The sequence below is a fragment of the Mytilus galloprovincialis genome, chromosome 9, assembly GCF_965363235.1.
Source record: "Mytilus galloprovincialis chromosome 9, xbMytGall1.hap1.1, whole genome shotgun sequence".
Taxonomy (NCBI): Eukaryota; Metazoa; Mollusca; class Bivalvia; order Mytilida; family Mytilidae; genus Mytilus; species Mytilus galloprovincialis.
In genome coordinates, this window is record NC_134846.1 from 72189682 (window position 1) to 72204297 (window position 14616).

The following is a 14616-nucleotide window of genomic DNA, read 5'->3' on the forward strand; positions in this document are numbered from 1 at the left end:
TTGATTCATCCAGAGAGCTGATAAAGGTTATGAAATGTCAACTAAACCAATCATTCAATAAGATCATCTGTCAGGGTTATCCAATAATCATATATTGTGTATTTGGTTTATGTACTAGCCTCACTTTTGTGGTTTAAGGGTTTTAAAAAATACTTTATGTTCTATTGAGGAACGGATGGAAACATAAAATCTTAATATGATGTTATGGAAAAAGTGCTCAGTTAAAATCCCATAGTGCTCTAAGAAAAATACAGAAGTCTGACTGTTTTTCATACTTAATCTACTGAAACAATTTCATGCCCAAACATTTTGAATATTTTGATATTCATTTATTTAAAGAAATCTATTTATGCTTTTCTTTAATCTCACCAATTTGAGCTTCTAGGATTACATTGTGTGATCAGTCACCAGGCATCCAATCCAAACATATCTGTCCCACAAGTGCGGGAGTCATATTGACAATGGATGTTCATCTATAAATTTTAAAACAAAGCAATAGAGTTCAATTTTCTCTTACTTCTTTATCAAAAAAATGTTGAACTCACAAATCATTTTTTTTATTTTTTGAATTTTCTTCAACTATTAAAAAAGAAATTCTTGGCTGTAAAATCATTCAGAAATTTTGATACAAATTCTTATTGTGATTGTTAGTCAGCAGAAAAAAAAGATTACATGAAAAGATGTATTAAAAAAATAAAATGATAAAAATCAATTAATTATTTATGGCAATACGAATACTGCAAAAAATACCAATGCTAAAGCCCTGAACATTATCTGTTTAAATAGGAGGAATGAGGTATATTTGTGATCAATGGGCACCGGTGAGAGAAAGTACCTATATATGATTATTTCAGTAAGACTGTTCATAAGAACATGATTTGTTTATCCAGACAACAACCTATAAAAGCACTAATTTGTGTCCGATAGTCCCGAACATGTACATCTTAACCTATTATTATTTTAATACATAGATCTTATTAACTGAAACCTCCTTTTAATGTACATTTTATGCATATTAAAAAGCAAATTCAAATGAAACATAATTTTAAATATAAATAAAACTAAATCACATAATTAATTTAAATGAATATACTTGACTTGTATGGTAGAATAGTTTGTAATAAAAAGGTCCATGTAAATATGCCATGCATGACATTTCTATCGTTTATTTATATGTGCTGTACATATGTTGGAAAGTTTTGTTTTATCATTTTAAAAAAAATTTAAGTTAAGGGAAAACTCCATATATATTTGGAGGTGCTCCTAATTAAAGGAGGCTTATACCAAGAAGAAGAAGTACGTACTGTGATTTGCATGATTTGATGTTGTAAATGGATAGAAAATAATCAGATGAATACTTTAACAAAATTCTAGTCAAAGAATAAAGATATGATTTGGATGGTGACGAATAGTTTGGTAGTAAGAGAAAAGGAATGATCAGATTGGCAAAGACATAATTTAGGTATTTTCTCAAGGACAGGTGCCCGAAGGGAGATAATCAAAGGTTGTCTGCTATCTTCAGCCAGAAAAAAACAGGATGAAATAAATTGTATTTTGTAAAATTTGATACAATTTAAGCGTGACTGCCACTGTTTATTTATGTGATTCCCTTCATTTACTTAAAAAGAATACAATGAGTGATTCGTTATAAACTGATAAAGTCACATAAAAAATTGCAAGGCAAATTGTCACAGAAAATAATTTAATTGCTAAGATACGTGACCATTCACCTGGCATTCATTAAAATTGAATATTCAAACATGTCACAGGTTGACAAGACAAAAAGAGTTGGAAGATGGTATTTTGGAGGAGTTGCAAGTGCCATGGCAGCTTGTTGTACACACCCACTTGATTTGATGAAGGTTTGTTAGTGTGTACAATCCAGGATATAACTCTTGAGTTGGTCCTCTCAGTTGCATATATATTGAAATAAGTAAAACTGTGGAAAAAAATATTGTTAAAAGTAGAAATAGTGATTTTGGCCATAATGAAAGTAGGGTAGAAATTAGCCGTCATTATTTATTCAAGATTTAAATTTTGGCATGTTAATAGGGCTCTCGAAAGAAAAAGCACAGATAGATTGTTCTGGGACAAGCATATTTTATTAGAATAATAATGGTCTATAAGCAGTTTAATTTATTTCATGTTTGACAACGATTTTTTTTTCAACTTGACTTTAACTTAAAAATGCACTGTCTAGCCAAGGGGAAGAAAAATTGTGTTCTGAGGCTTAGGATGGTAAATGAGATGTTAAATTTGCTGATCACAGTTCACAGGAAATAAATTTTCCTCATTGCAGCTCACAACTAATTTGATAATCATTAAGCAGGTTGTTAACTCATTTCCTGGATAGTTTTAGTACATTTACAATATTTTAAATCAGTTTGAATGTACCTAAGAAAATTACTACTAAATATGATTCTTTTATGGAAAGGCTGACAAACAGCCAGTTGGGAATAACAATATTGGGGAAACATGCCATTCAGCAATTTCGTGGTCTGTCTTTTAATCAGCAAAAGTGGATAGATATTCATTTCACCAATAAAAACTACTAATTTTAATGATAAATGTATGATAAATATTTCACAAGTAAAGTTATTTTTCAGGTGCATCTACAGACCCAGCAGACTAAAGTTAAAGTCACAACATTAATAGGAAGACTGTATAAAAGTGATGGAGTTTTAGGATTTTACAATGGATTGTCAGCATCTGTTACAAGACAGGTACAATATGAAAATAAGATGATGTGGTATGAATTCTTATTAGACAACTATCCATCACAGTTCAAATAATGTTGAAGTAAGCAACTTGTGTAACAGCACAACATTAGAACAATTCTGTTAAAATTAGTTCCAAATAGCTCAACTAAATAGGTCAAAATGATATATAAAAAAAACCTGACATGAAATAAAACCAATTGACACAAAGCACCAATACAAGAGTACTCTCAATTACTAAAAGCTAGTTCAAAGCAAATTACAACTAATGAATAAATCATGTTCTCCCAGACTAAAGTTCATTTCTGTTGAGAAATTACCTCAGGAATAAACAGATATTATGAAAGTTGGGAAGAAACAGAATACTATAAAACATTTTTGAGTAAACCTAAGAAAAGCAGGTTTTTTTGCCAGTTTAGTAGTCTTCAAAAAATATTTATAATACAATTTTTGAACTGCTACTGGAAAAGCAGGGTATTTTGGAAAGAAACAGACATTTTGCTTTGCAACAGAAATCTTACCATCAAAGAGTGTCTGGTCTGGAAGTGGTTCTACATAAAAGAGAATAATGGAAAAAAATCTGCAGAATAAATTACAAGAAAAGAGAATATGCGGGTACTCAAATTTAAAGAATAGAGAATAACGGGGTACAATATATACTAAGGTATAAAGAATAGAGAATAATGGACAAAATATATCTAGAGTCCCAGACCCTCAGCAAGGAATAAATGAATATGTTGTTTTATTAATATTCATTATGTATTTGACAGCTTACATATTCAATGACCAGATTTGCTATATATGAAACTGTGAAGAAAAACTTAACTAGTGATGGGAGTGTGATGCCACTGTATCAGAAAGTAGGTGTTGCTGGTTTTGCAGGGGCCACTGGAGGATTTATAGGGACACCACCAGATTTAGTCAATGTTAGGTAAGTGTAGTATGATAACATTTATATATCAAAGATGTCTTTCACATCATTCAGTTTTTGACATACAAACCTCAAGGAGTTCTAAACTCAGTTATTGAATATGAAAAAGAAGATGGGTTGTGATTTCCAATGACACAGATATAAACTGCTATCGGTCATCATGCAGCCTCCAACAATGAGCAAAACCAATACCACTTAGTCCGCCATAAAAGGCCCTGAATAAGGATACTTTGAATAATTAAACCTATTTTTAAGTAAAAGTTTTTATTTTTTATCTCAGATTTAGTGCATGGAAGTAATAAATATAATTTTAGTTAAAAAAAATTAATTTAATACTGTTAGACTAAGTCCTGACATTGAATTATCAGAGGGAAATAAAAGAAAACAGCATATTGTTTCAAAAATTCAAAATGCACTCAATGAAATGTTATTAAGTTTTGATAACGAGATATAATGCAATATTCAGCATCAAAATGTCTTGTATTTCCCAGTAACCATTTCATTTTTTTTCAGAATGCAGAATGATGTGAAACTGCCAAAGGAACAAAGAAGAAAGTATGTATTCAGTATTTTTAATTGAGTTAAATAACTGTAGATAACCTCAGAAGAAACTCCTAGCACATTTAGGTGTAATACATGTACCACCAAATCAGGCTATAATGTGGTTTCATACCAAAAAGAGTTGAAAAATATTTTTGTTGAATTTGAAAGTTGTGGATAATAAATCCTGCATTGCAGAAAAAAAAATACTGAGTCATAAACATATTTCTTTGATATTTTAAAGCACTTATCTTTTTCTCTTCTAATATGGAAATTATACTACTTCACTCAAATATCAGCTGTTGTATGTCCAAACAGATTTTATACTTAATGTAGTTATCATAAGTTTAACGTTATCTATGTTTATGAAAAGTTTCCTTCTTCCTTTAGCTACAAACATGCAATTGATGGTCTAATCAAAGTATACCAGGAGGGAGGCTTGGCAAGGATGTTTAGTGGAGCTTCTATGGCCAGTTCAAGAGCTGTCCTGGTGACAGTGGGTCAGGTCAGTTAGTGATATATAGTAGTTTTTCAAATGTAATCAAAAGTACAGTTGACTGATAACAGTAAAACATTTTCCCCTTCAAAAGAGATTGTGTAAACATAATTGTTGTTTAAATTTTCCTGATAATTTTCTTTTATGACACACCTGCAATAGAAAAAGGGGAGGGTTTTTTTTCAGTTTGTGTATCCTTCGTTAAGTCTGTCCATCCATCTTTTTGCCCATCCCTTATCAAGTTAAAATTTAGTTTAAAGTAGTTTACTATGAAGTTATTGTTTCGTCAAATAGTTTTACTCCGGTACTTAGGATGCATATTCTTTTGATGTGGAATGATTGACATATTATATGCCAAATTAGGGTTTTGATCCAGATTTCAAAGTTTACAAAACACAGAAAAATGAGTTGGTCTTGAATCCTGTAGACATACACCAGTATGCATGTTATATTCTTAAAAATCTTAATAAGTTGGCATGAAAAATATAAGAGAAAGTGTCAATTCTAAAAAAAAAGTATATCAATGTTTGAAAATTGTAATATCATAAGTTTATACATGTATAACAATGATAATTTTAGTACTGTGAAAGATGTTTTCTTAAAATATGCTCTATTTCTGAAATTCCCTAATGATTTCTGAAAATTCAAAGAGCAGTCCTGCATTTACTATGACAATTCTCTTGATGACTTGAATACTTCTGTAAATGGTTTATTGAAACATAAAGATTTATACCATAATGCTAAAATCATTTATGAATGTCATAGTCATGATCATCAGCAATAACAATAATTTCAGAGCTTTCCTAAATTATAAATTTGTTATTATTTATAGCTTGCAGGTTATGATCAGATCAAACAGCTGTTAATGAAGTCTGGATACTTTAAAGATAACACAGTGACACATTTAACCTGTAGTACTATGGCTGTAAGTTTAATAGGTCAAAGTTTGTTCAAAAGGAAACCTCATTACGTTTTCCTATACTGTGAAATAATTATAAAACATTTTTTTTATTTTATTATTGCCTAGTCTAATATAAGAGACCATTCAAGTTCATGCATATTTATTTACTCTCATGTTATGTATCTTTAATTCTTTTTATTTTAATTTCAATTAATGTATTCGTCTCATTTTGAAATGTATTAGATGTTAACACACAAAAATGTCTCCCATGCTTTATTGGAATTTTTGAAGGTCATAGTCAACTATTGCTGGTTTGATTGCAAATATTTATGTGGGTATACTTGTAAGTAGGTTAAATTCAAAATATTTTAAATTTGTCAGTTATGAATTCTGAGAAACCGAACTGATCAGATCCAAAAACTGCAGCATATAAACAATATTTGATGAATTTTGGAATTATACAGAGACATTGTTCAACATGTAAATGTTTTTGCGTAATTGGCTTATCATTATTTTAAAATAAACGTGACAACTGACATGTAATACTAGAAATATTTGTCTTTTCCTTGTTAAGAGACAGCTGCTGAGCAATATATCTAGCACATATATGACACCCTTGTAGATTTCGAAAAAAGCAGGCTAATGCCCCTACAAGGCAGAACTATCACCAACAAAGTGATAAGGGATTGATATAAGTTGTTATAAACAGTTTCCTCATCCATTATAGATAAATGTTTAAACTTGTTTACTTTCAGGGATGTTTGGCGACAATGCTGACAATGCCATTAGATGTCATGAAGACAAGAATGATGAATAATCCATATCCTGTAAATATTGATTAATATCCAATTGAATAACCAATTAAATGAACATACACATATAGCATAGCTTGCTGTATGATATGGGTGGGTTTTGCTTCTTGTTGAAGGCTGTAGGGTGACCTATGGTTGCAACCTTCTATGTCATTTGATTTGTAACGATTGTACAAGGGCTGTATAGTCAGTCAATGCACTTTAAAACTCCCGTAATCATTTTGTCTCTGGTCGATAACTGTCTTTATAACAATCATATCACATCTTCTAATTTTTGTATTTGTAAATTTCAAGGAAAAAATCGAGACAAACCACACAATTTAAGAAAAGAAACACTTTTGTAACCATTATGACTTAACTATACATAGATGTAAGAAGATGTAGAATCAGTTCCAATGAGACAACTCCCTAACCAAGTCACAATTTTTAAAAGTAAACCATTATAGGCCAAAGTACGGTCTTCAACACATAGCCTTGGCTCACATCAAACAGCAAGCTATAAAGTGCCCAAAAATTACTAGTGTAAAACCATTCAAACCGGAAAACCATCAGTCTATTCTACATAAAAAATGAGAAACAAGAAACACTTATGAACCACATCAACAAATGACAACTACTGAACATCAGATTCCTTAGGACAGGTGCAAACAATGCAGCGGGTTTAAATGTGTTTTGATCATTTTTAAAGTCATAAGAAACCTCAAATTAAAAAAAATAATGCATATGTTTTTTTATAACTCAATGGATAGTTTTCATTATAAAACTTATGTACATATACTTTTTTCTGAAGAAAATTCGTTAATTTATTCATATTTAGAAGAAGTTTACTTTATTTTAATTGCTTCCTTCCAGGAAGCAATTCCCCCGACATATTTTCCGTATGCAAAGTGACCTCAGTGTGACCCATCTTGTAAAAACCCGGTGATCGCAATATGCATGGATGTCCTTAAAATAAATCTGAATTTACATGTTAAACACGTGCTCAATTTCCATGCTTTTTGTTGTTTTTTAGTCGATTGTTGACAAACAGGTGACAATCGTTAAACTTCGGCTTCAAAACACAAACTTTAATTACCTGCCATATTTTCACAACAACACTGACCGATTGAAAAAAAAATTGACGATTATACCAAATTTACACGAAAAAAATGATAAATTCGTGCACAGAAGACCAAGTTTATGATGTTTGTATGCATTGGTTCAAGAATTGGAAGAACATTATTTTTCACCGGGCACTCGTTTCTTATGACTTTAAAGATCATAGGGTGACCTACAGTTGCTTTCTTCTAACACATTCAGTTTGAGGTGTAGAGTTGTCTCATTGGCATTCATGCCACATCTGCTTATTTTCATATTTATGAATTTCAACGAACAAATCACTTTGAAACCATAATAAATTAACTATACATGAATGAATTAAACCTGTTACTGATATTGTGCAAACAACATCAGACTTATTTAGATATATATTTTCTGCCCCAAGTATGGTTGATAAGTTTCAGACTGTGAGTGACTATATGAATGTGAATAATTATAAACATTTCTACACCTTGGTTAAACAACCTGAAAGTGGTCAATATATTTTGCCAGTATTTATGAGAATTTAGGATGCAACAATGAAAACATAAAAGTAATGAAACATTTTCATTCGATGATTGTCTCATAAACCAGCATACCACATCTCCCTATTTTTATATTAATTACCCTATAATATAAATAAATTTTATGCTAATTACAGAGTATCTTAGCATGTGCAGTTGATATAGCAAAGCAAGGTCCTATAGGATTTTTCAAGGTAAGTTTTAAGAATAAGTATATATTTTTTTAAGAAATAGTTGTAAGGGTTGAGTTGACTGTAAGCATATAAGATTTGTTTGTTTATTTTGGTAAGTTCTAATAGATAAAAATAGTGATGATATGATATAATCAGTATGGGAATTTGTGTAAAATATAGAAATCCCTTAAATACCATTGTTCTTCTTAAAGCAATGTGATAACAGCAATAATCATGTAATAGGTCAACCATATTTTGTATATAGAATTATGTCAATGTCCACATGTATGTAGTTCAGACACTGTTCTCTTAATCTTGAATGAAACCAAAAATGGCATGAATGTTCCTTATGAGGTGCTGACCAAGTGTTGTTACTTTGTAGCCGATCCATCATCCAAGATGGCCGCCAGCGGGGACTAAGTTTTACATAGGACCCTATGGGAAATGCATACAAATAACTTCTTTTAGTGAACCACTGAATGGAATGAAACCAAACATGGCATGAATGTTCATTATGAGGTGCTGACCAAGTGTTGTTACTTTGTAGCCGATCCATCATCCAAGATGGCCGCCAGCAGGATACTTAGTTTAACATAGGACCCTATGGGAAATGCATACAAATGACTTCTTTTAGAGAACCACTGAATGGAATGAAACCAAACATGGCATGAATGTTCCTTATGAGGTGCTGACCAAGTGTTGTTACTTTGTAGCCGATCCATCATCCAAGATGGCCGCCAGCGGGGGACTTAGTTTAACATAGGACCCTATGGGAAATGCATACAAATGACTTCTTTTAGAGAACCACTGAATGGAATGAAACCAAACATGGCATGAATGTTCCTTATGAGGTGCTGACCAAGTGTTGTTACTTTGTAGCCGATCCATCATCCAAGATGGCCGCCAGCGGGGGACTTAGTTTAACATAGGACCCTATGGGAAATGCATACAAATGACTTCTTTTAGAGAACCACTGAATGGAATGAAACCAAACATGGCATGAATGTTCTTAATGAGATACTGACAAAGTGTTGTTACTTTGTCCCCATTGCAACATCCAAGATGGCTGCCAGTGGGGGACTTAGTTTAACATAGGACCCTATGGGAAATGCATACAAAAGTCTTCTTCTAAAGAACCACTGAAATGAATGAAATCAAACATAGCATGAATGTTCCTTTCCTTATGAGGTGCTGGCCAAGTGTTGTTACTTTTAGCCAAATTTTATATTTTTTTTATATGATTTCAAAAACCCAAGTAGAATCAGGTGAGCGATACAGGCTCTTGAGAGCCTCTAGTTTTATACCCCATTTTAAAAAAGTGGGGGTAAACTGTTTTTCCTCTGTCTGTCCATTAGTCCATCCATCCCCCCGTTCATCTGTCCCATGAATATTTTTCCTGACATATTTCTCAGGAACTACATCATAAGGATTTCTGAAATTTGGTTCCAGGGTTTATATAAGTCAGCTATACCATGATGTGTGTTTTCAGGTTCATCACTCAACAACTACCTGTATACGGAACACCTTATTATTTTACACATGATAGCCAAGTTGAAATGTTTTGTTGCATCTTTCTCTGGAACTACAATACAAGGATTTCTGAAATTCGCTTTCAGGGTAAATATAAGTCAGCTACACTGAGTGATGCATTTTCGTATTCATCTCTCAACAAATTTCTGTTTACCGAAATATTTGAGCTAGGGTATCATCAGTGACCAGTAGCTCACACTTTCACTTATTCTTTCTAATTAAAATGTTTAATAAATTGTTTATTTTCAGGGCTTCTTTCCAGCATTTGTGAGATTAGGACCACATACAGTGTTCACTTTCCTCTTCTTTGAACAAATTCGTCAGAACTTTGGAGATGACCCCAAGTAAATTTCTAGTCAACGAAAGAAACAGGATTTAGAAATCACAGTATTACCTCTGGTTTAAAAATCAGCTTGCTTTAATAAGTTGATTGTAGAATGTTTGTCAAATTTCATGTAAAATGGATATGAGGTGTTATTTGGTCAAGCTATGCATTCCTAATAATGGTTCTTAAAGTTCTGTAAGTTATGTTTGATATGTTTTTATTTTTATGGGTAAATAGTATTCAGTAATGTGCCATATATACAGCAGCATTTTTACAACAAACAAAAAAGCACTTCAGAACTTTTTTAACTAATTTATTATGTGATTGTCAGTATTTTGGACTATGGTTTTTATCAGTAAACATATCAGTTTTTGTGAATTTTCACATGGTTTTGTGTAACTTTTTTAATTTCTCTCTATACAGATTACAGATCATGTACAAATTTTGATTTTAAGCCATCTGGGAAAGCAACATCAGAAGTGTAATTTGTAAAATTTAGAATGTTGTTTTGAATATTATTTAAAGTGCTGTCAAAAAAATGTTTTTGTTTGTCCATTCATTGTAAGGTCTATGTGCAATCTGCCATCTAATATTTATTCCATTTGTTAGCAACTAGGTGATATATAATATGGTTATATATCACATATATACACTTTTTCAAGAGAGGACTACATGTGTCATATTATTGTTAGGCAGTATACATGCTTTGTCTTTATTGCTATTTGTTTATGCCAATCAGAGGTTTCAGCTTCACTTTAATTTACACTCCAATAATTCATTTAAATTTTCACGATTGACATAGTCTAATTCATTTATAACAAGATGTGGCGTTATTATATCAAACTCACAAATTTCGGCCTTGGACCAAATAAGAAATAATTAACTTTAAAAACTCATTTTTAGAGTAAATTAGATAAATACCTTTAGTAAATTTCACATAAAAATAATTAAAAAAAAAATATATTAAAAAACTTAATTTGTAAAATGTAATAATTTAGTCATTAATTATCATTTTAAAAGTGGACTGCAGATTTTGGAATGTATGTATGAATATGCTTTATGGCAATCAGTTATATAGGTATCCAAACTGGAATGTCCAGTCTAAACAATTACTTTCAATCAGGGACTGCACAGAAATGTCTCACCAATTGATTGCTTAGTTTGGTGTACATATTATTCTTGAATAACATTTGACCTGTTAGTGTAAACAATATTTTAATCAGAAACAGATAAATAAATGTGTACATAAATACAATACAATGGATTGGAAAACAAGTGTCAAGTCACTTATACAAATTCCTCTCCTTTTGAACGGCAAAATCAATTACAATGGACAGAAAATGTACAATTATATAATATAATGACATAATACATTTGACCTGTTAGCAATTGATTTGGTGTAAGTCTTGTGCCAACCCCTCCTCTTCAATGAGCCTTCCTTTGTATGAAATTATGGATGATAACTGAAATTCATTAAATTTTGTACTTTTGTGATGATAATTGGAAATAAGATGTATTGTTAACAAAAGTATAATAACAGGCTGTTAATGCAAGGGAGAAAAAAGATTATTTAATACAATTTATATTTGATATATTTAGTATTTGTACCTATTTATTGGTATGCTGGTCATTGTTAATTACATTTGTTAATTTATTTTCGAGTGAAAATATCTTTTACTGTTTCTTTTTAATATTTTAGGTGTATTTTGTATGTTGATTTTTTAAAATATTTATAAATGTGATACAGTAATAGTGCTTTATGTTTTAATTTTCTAAGGAGTAACTTAAATTAAAGTTTAATAGAACTTAAAACTTTTTCTCTTGACAAACTGCTACTTATGTTAGAATGATATTGTTTTCTTAAGGTAGTCCTATAGCCGATGTAATTTGCTTTTGACATTCAGCATGTCTGGGACATTAAGTTTGTCAGATATATAGATATCTATCTCAATAGAAGGATAAGGTATTTCAATTTGTGTTCATTTTAGTTGTATATTTGTAATTATGGATTATATAATCTTTGAAGATTACATTTTTTTATTGAGTAATATAGAAAAAAAACTTATTTTAGATTAAATTAGATATAAGAGGTTGATCCTGATAGAAAATATCAGAAAATGTTTAGTTTGTTTTAGAAAACCTTAGTGAACCTCTATCGTGGAGAAGGAATTATAAGGATGTACAATTTTCTTTTAATTCCTTTTTTGGTAGTCATTTATCTTTTGTCACATATATTTCACATTATTCAGAGCTTGTTTTAAATGTCAATAGCATGTTTTTTCTATTATATTTACAATTTATCAATAAGAATTGGATTATTAGAATTTTTCTAATTACTTTTGATAGTTCTGTAATTGAAAACAGATTATAATTTCTTTTTATGAGGCATATTTTTAATATTTTTTCAATATAGATTATTTTCTTAATTAGAAATTGCTAATAATATACAAAAATTGTGCAAAATTATAGCAAGAACAGATAGGAAATATTGTATAATAAGCCTAAAAGTGTATTTTCTGTAAGACTGAACATTCATATAATGGGAAGTAACTCTATATTCCTGAGAAATTGTTTTTATCAAAGTTTATTTGACATTTATAAATTTTGTATGCAGATAGTATTAATTACAGGTAATTGTCATAATCCATGTTCAGAAATTGTTAAGATTCAACTTGCTTTGTTTATGTAACTCACCAGTCTACTATTAACAAATCTGTTTGTATAAAAGATTTTCAGAGAATAGATACTTGATTAAAAGTTAATATACTGTACTATTTTGTATTAAAGTACTGAGTGCTGAAGTTAACCTATATTTGTTTAACGTTATGCAGCCATGCTGAACTTATATTTTTATCTTATAAAAAGTTAAACATTGAGAGTTTTTTCTTTTTACTTTGGCCTTGCTTTATTAGTCAGTGAGCATATTCCTCACAAAAAATAACTACAAAAAATAAAACCCCATGGGTAACATCTGAAATATGAAAATTAATGAAAACCAGAGACAGACTCTATAAAAAGTTGAAAAAGTCTTGAAATGTCAACATGAGAAACAAATATAAGCAAATTATACATAAGGTACAAAAACAACTCAGACAATCATACTGGCAATACATAGAAAATATTGTAACACCAAAACCTGATGAAAATAAATTTTCCAACATGAAGAAATTTTGGTCTTATATTAGAAGCCAAAAAAACTGACTTCAGTGGAATAACATTACTTAAGCAGAATGGGACACAAAACAGAAATCCAATGCACTCAACAGGCAGTTTCAATCAGTTTTCTCAGAACCTAACAAAATTACTGCTACTGAATTTGAAAACAATCAGTACATGCAGCAGAAAACAGTTTACCCTACCATGCAAAACATAAATATAACCATCCAAGGTATCTGCAAACTACTTTAAATTTAAATCCATCAAAGACAAGTGGACTAGACAAACGTGAGCCACGCATCATTAGGGATTTAGCACACGAATTATCACCAATACTATGCCTTATATATCAAAAATCATTAGACACTGGTGAAGTCCCCACTGACTGGTGAACCACACATGATTCTCCAATCTTCAAGAAAGGGTCCAAATATAATCCAGAGAATTATAGACCTATTTCTATGACATGCGTATGTTGCAAAGTTATGGAAAATGTTGTAGTTAGTCTAATCATGACACACGTAGACAACCATTACATCCAGTATCCCCTACAACATGGCCTTCAAAAAAATAGATCTTGTATTTCATTCAGGTAGTCTTGACCTATTTATTTGTACAAAAAAACATGCCAGTAGTCATTGGATACTGTAGATCATTTAGGTAGTCTTGACTCTTGACTTATTCATTTGTATTAAAAAAAAAGACCAGTCAGTTGTCATCTTCACTTCACACACTCATATACGAATATCAATTATATGCTTACGAGACATGTTGCAATGTTCAATTTATTACTGTATGTGAAAATCAAGACTTGCATAAAAAATATCCCAATATTAGAGGCAGTGGCGTCATTTTTCCTCAGAGCTTTCAGCTCTTTGATTAAAGTCATAAGAAACCTCAAATTAAAAAAAAATAATGCATATGTTTTTAGCTCACCTGGCCGAAAGGCGTCCGTCGTCGTCCGTCGTTGTCGTCGTCGTCCTGCGTTAACTTTTACAAAAATCTTCTCCTCTGAAACTACTGGGCCAAATTTAACCAAACTTGGCCATAATCATCATTGGGGTATCTAGTTTAAAAAATGTGTCCGGTGACCCGGCCAACCAACCAAGATGGCCGCCATGGCTAAAAATAGAACATAGTGGTAAAATGCAGTTTTTGGCTTATAACTCAAAAACCATAGCATTTAGAGCAAATCTGACAGGAAGTAAAATTGTTGGTCAGGTCACGATCTATCTGCCCTGGAATTTTCAGATGAATCAGATAATTGGTTGTTGGGTTGCTGCCCCTGACATGGTAATTTTAAGGAAATTTTGCTGTTTTTGGTTATTATCTTGAATATTGTTATAGATAGAGATAAACTGTAAACAGCAATAATGTTCAGCAAAGTAAGATCTACAAATAAGTCAACATGACCAAAATGGTCAGTTGACCACT

The 14616-nt window shown here is 31.0% G+C and overlaps 1 protein-coding gene across 1 annotated transcript; it reads left to right on the top strand.

Moving 5' to 3' along the window:
• The first annotated feature begins 1582 nt into the window (after window positions 1–1582).
• On the top strand, window positions 1583–12902 carry LOC143045859 (mitochondrial dicarboxylate carrier-like). The gene is made up of 9 exons (XM_076218666.1): window positions 1583–1862; window positions 2607–2723; window positions 3488–3648; window positions 4162–4203; window positions 4579–4693; window positions 5517–5609; window positions 6341–6412; window positions 8136–8192; window positions 9951–12902. The coding sequence occupies exons 1-9, from the start codon at window positions 1761–1763 to the stop codon at window positions 10047–10049; spliced, it is 858 nt and encodes a 285-aa protein (XP_076074781.1). The 5' UTR covers window positions 1583–1760; the 3' UTR covers window positions 10050–12902.
• The last annotated feature ends 1714 nt before the right edge of the window (window positions 12903–14616 follow it).

Excerpts from the sequence above, each read along its gene's own strand:
- LOC143045859 (XM_076218666.1), top strand. The coding sequence starts at position 1,761 with ATGTCACAGGTTGACAAGACAAAAAGAGTTGGAAGATGGTATTTTGGA. Across the intron at positions 1,863-2,606 it reads ACCCACTTGATTTGATGAAG|GTGCATCTACAGACCCAGCA; the intron begins GTTTGTTAGTGT and ends GTTATTTTTCAG. Across the intron at positions 3,649-4,161 it reads CCAGATTTAGTCAATGTTAG|AATGCAGAATGATGTGAAAC; the intron begins GTAAGTGTAGTA and ends ATTTTTTTTCAG.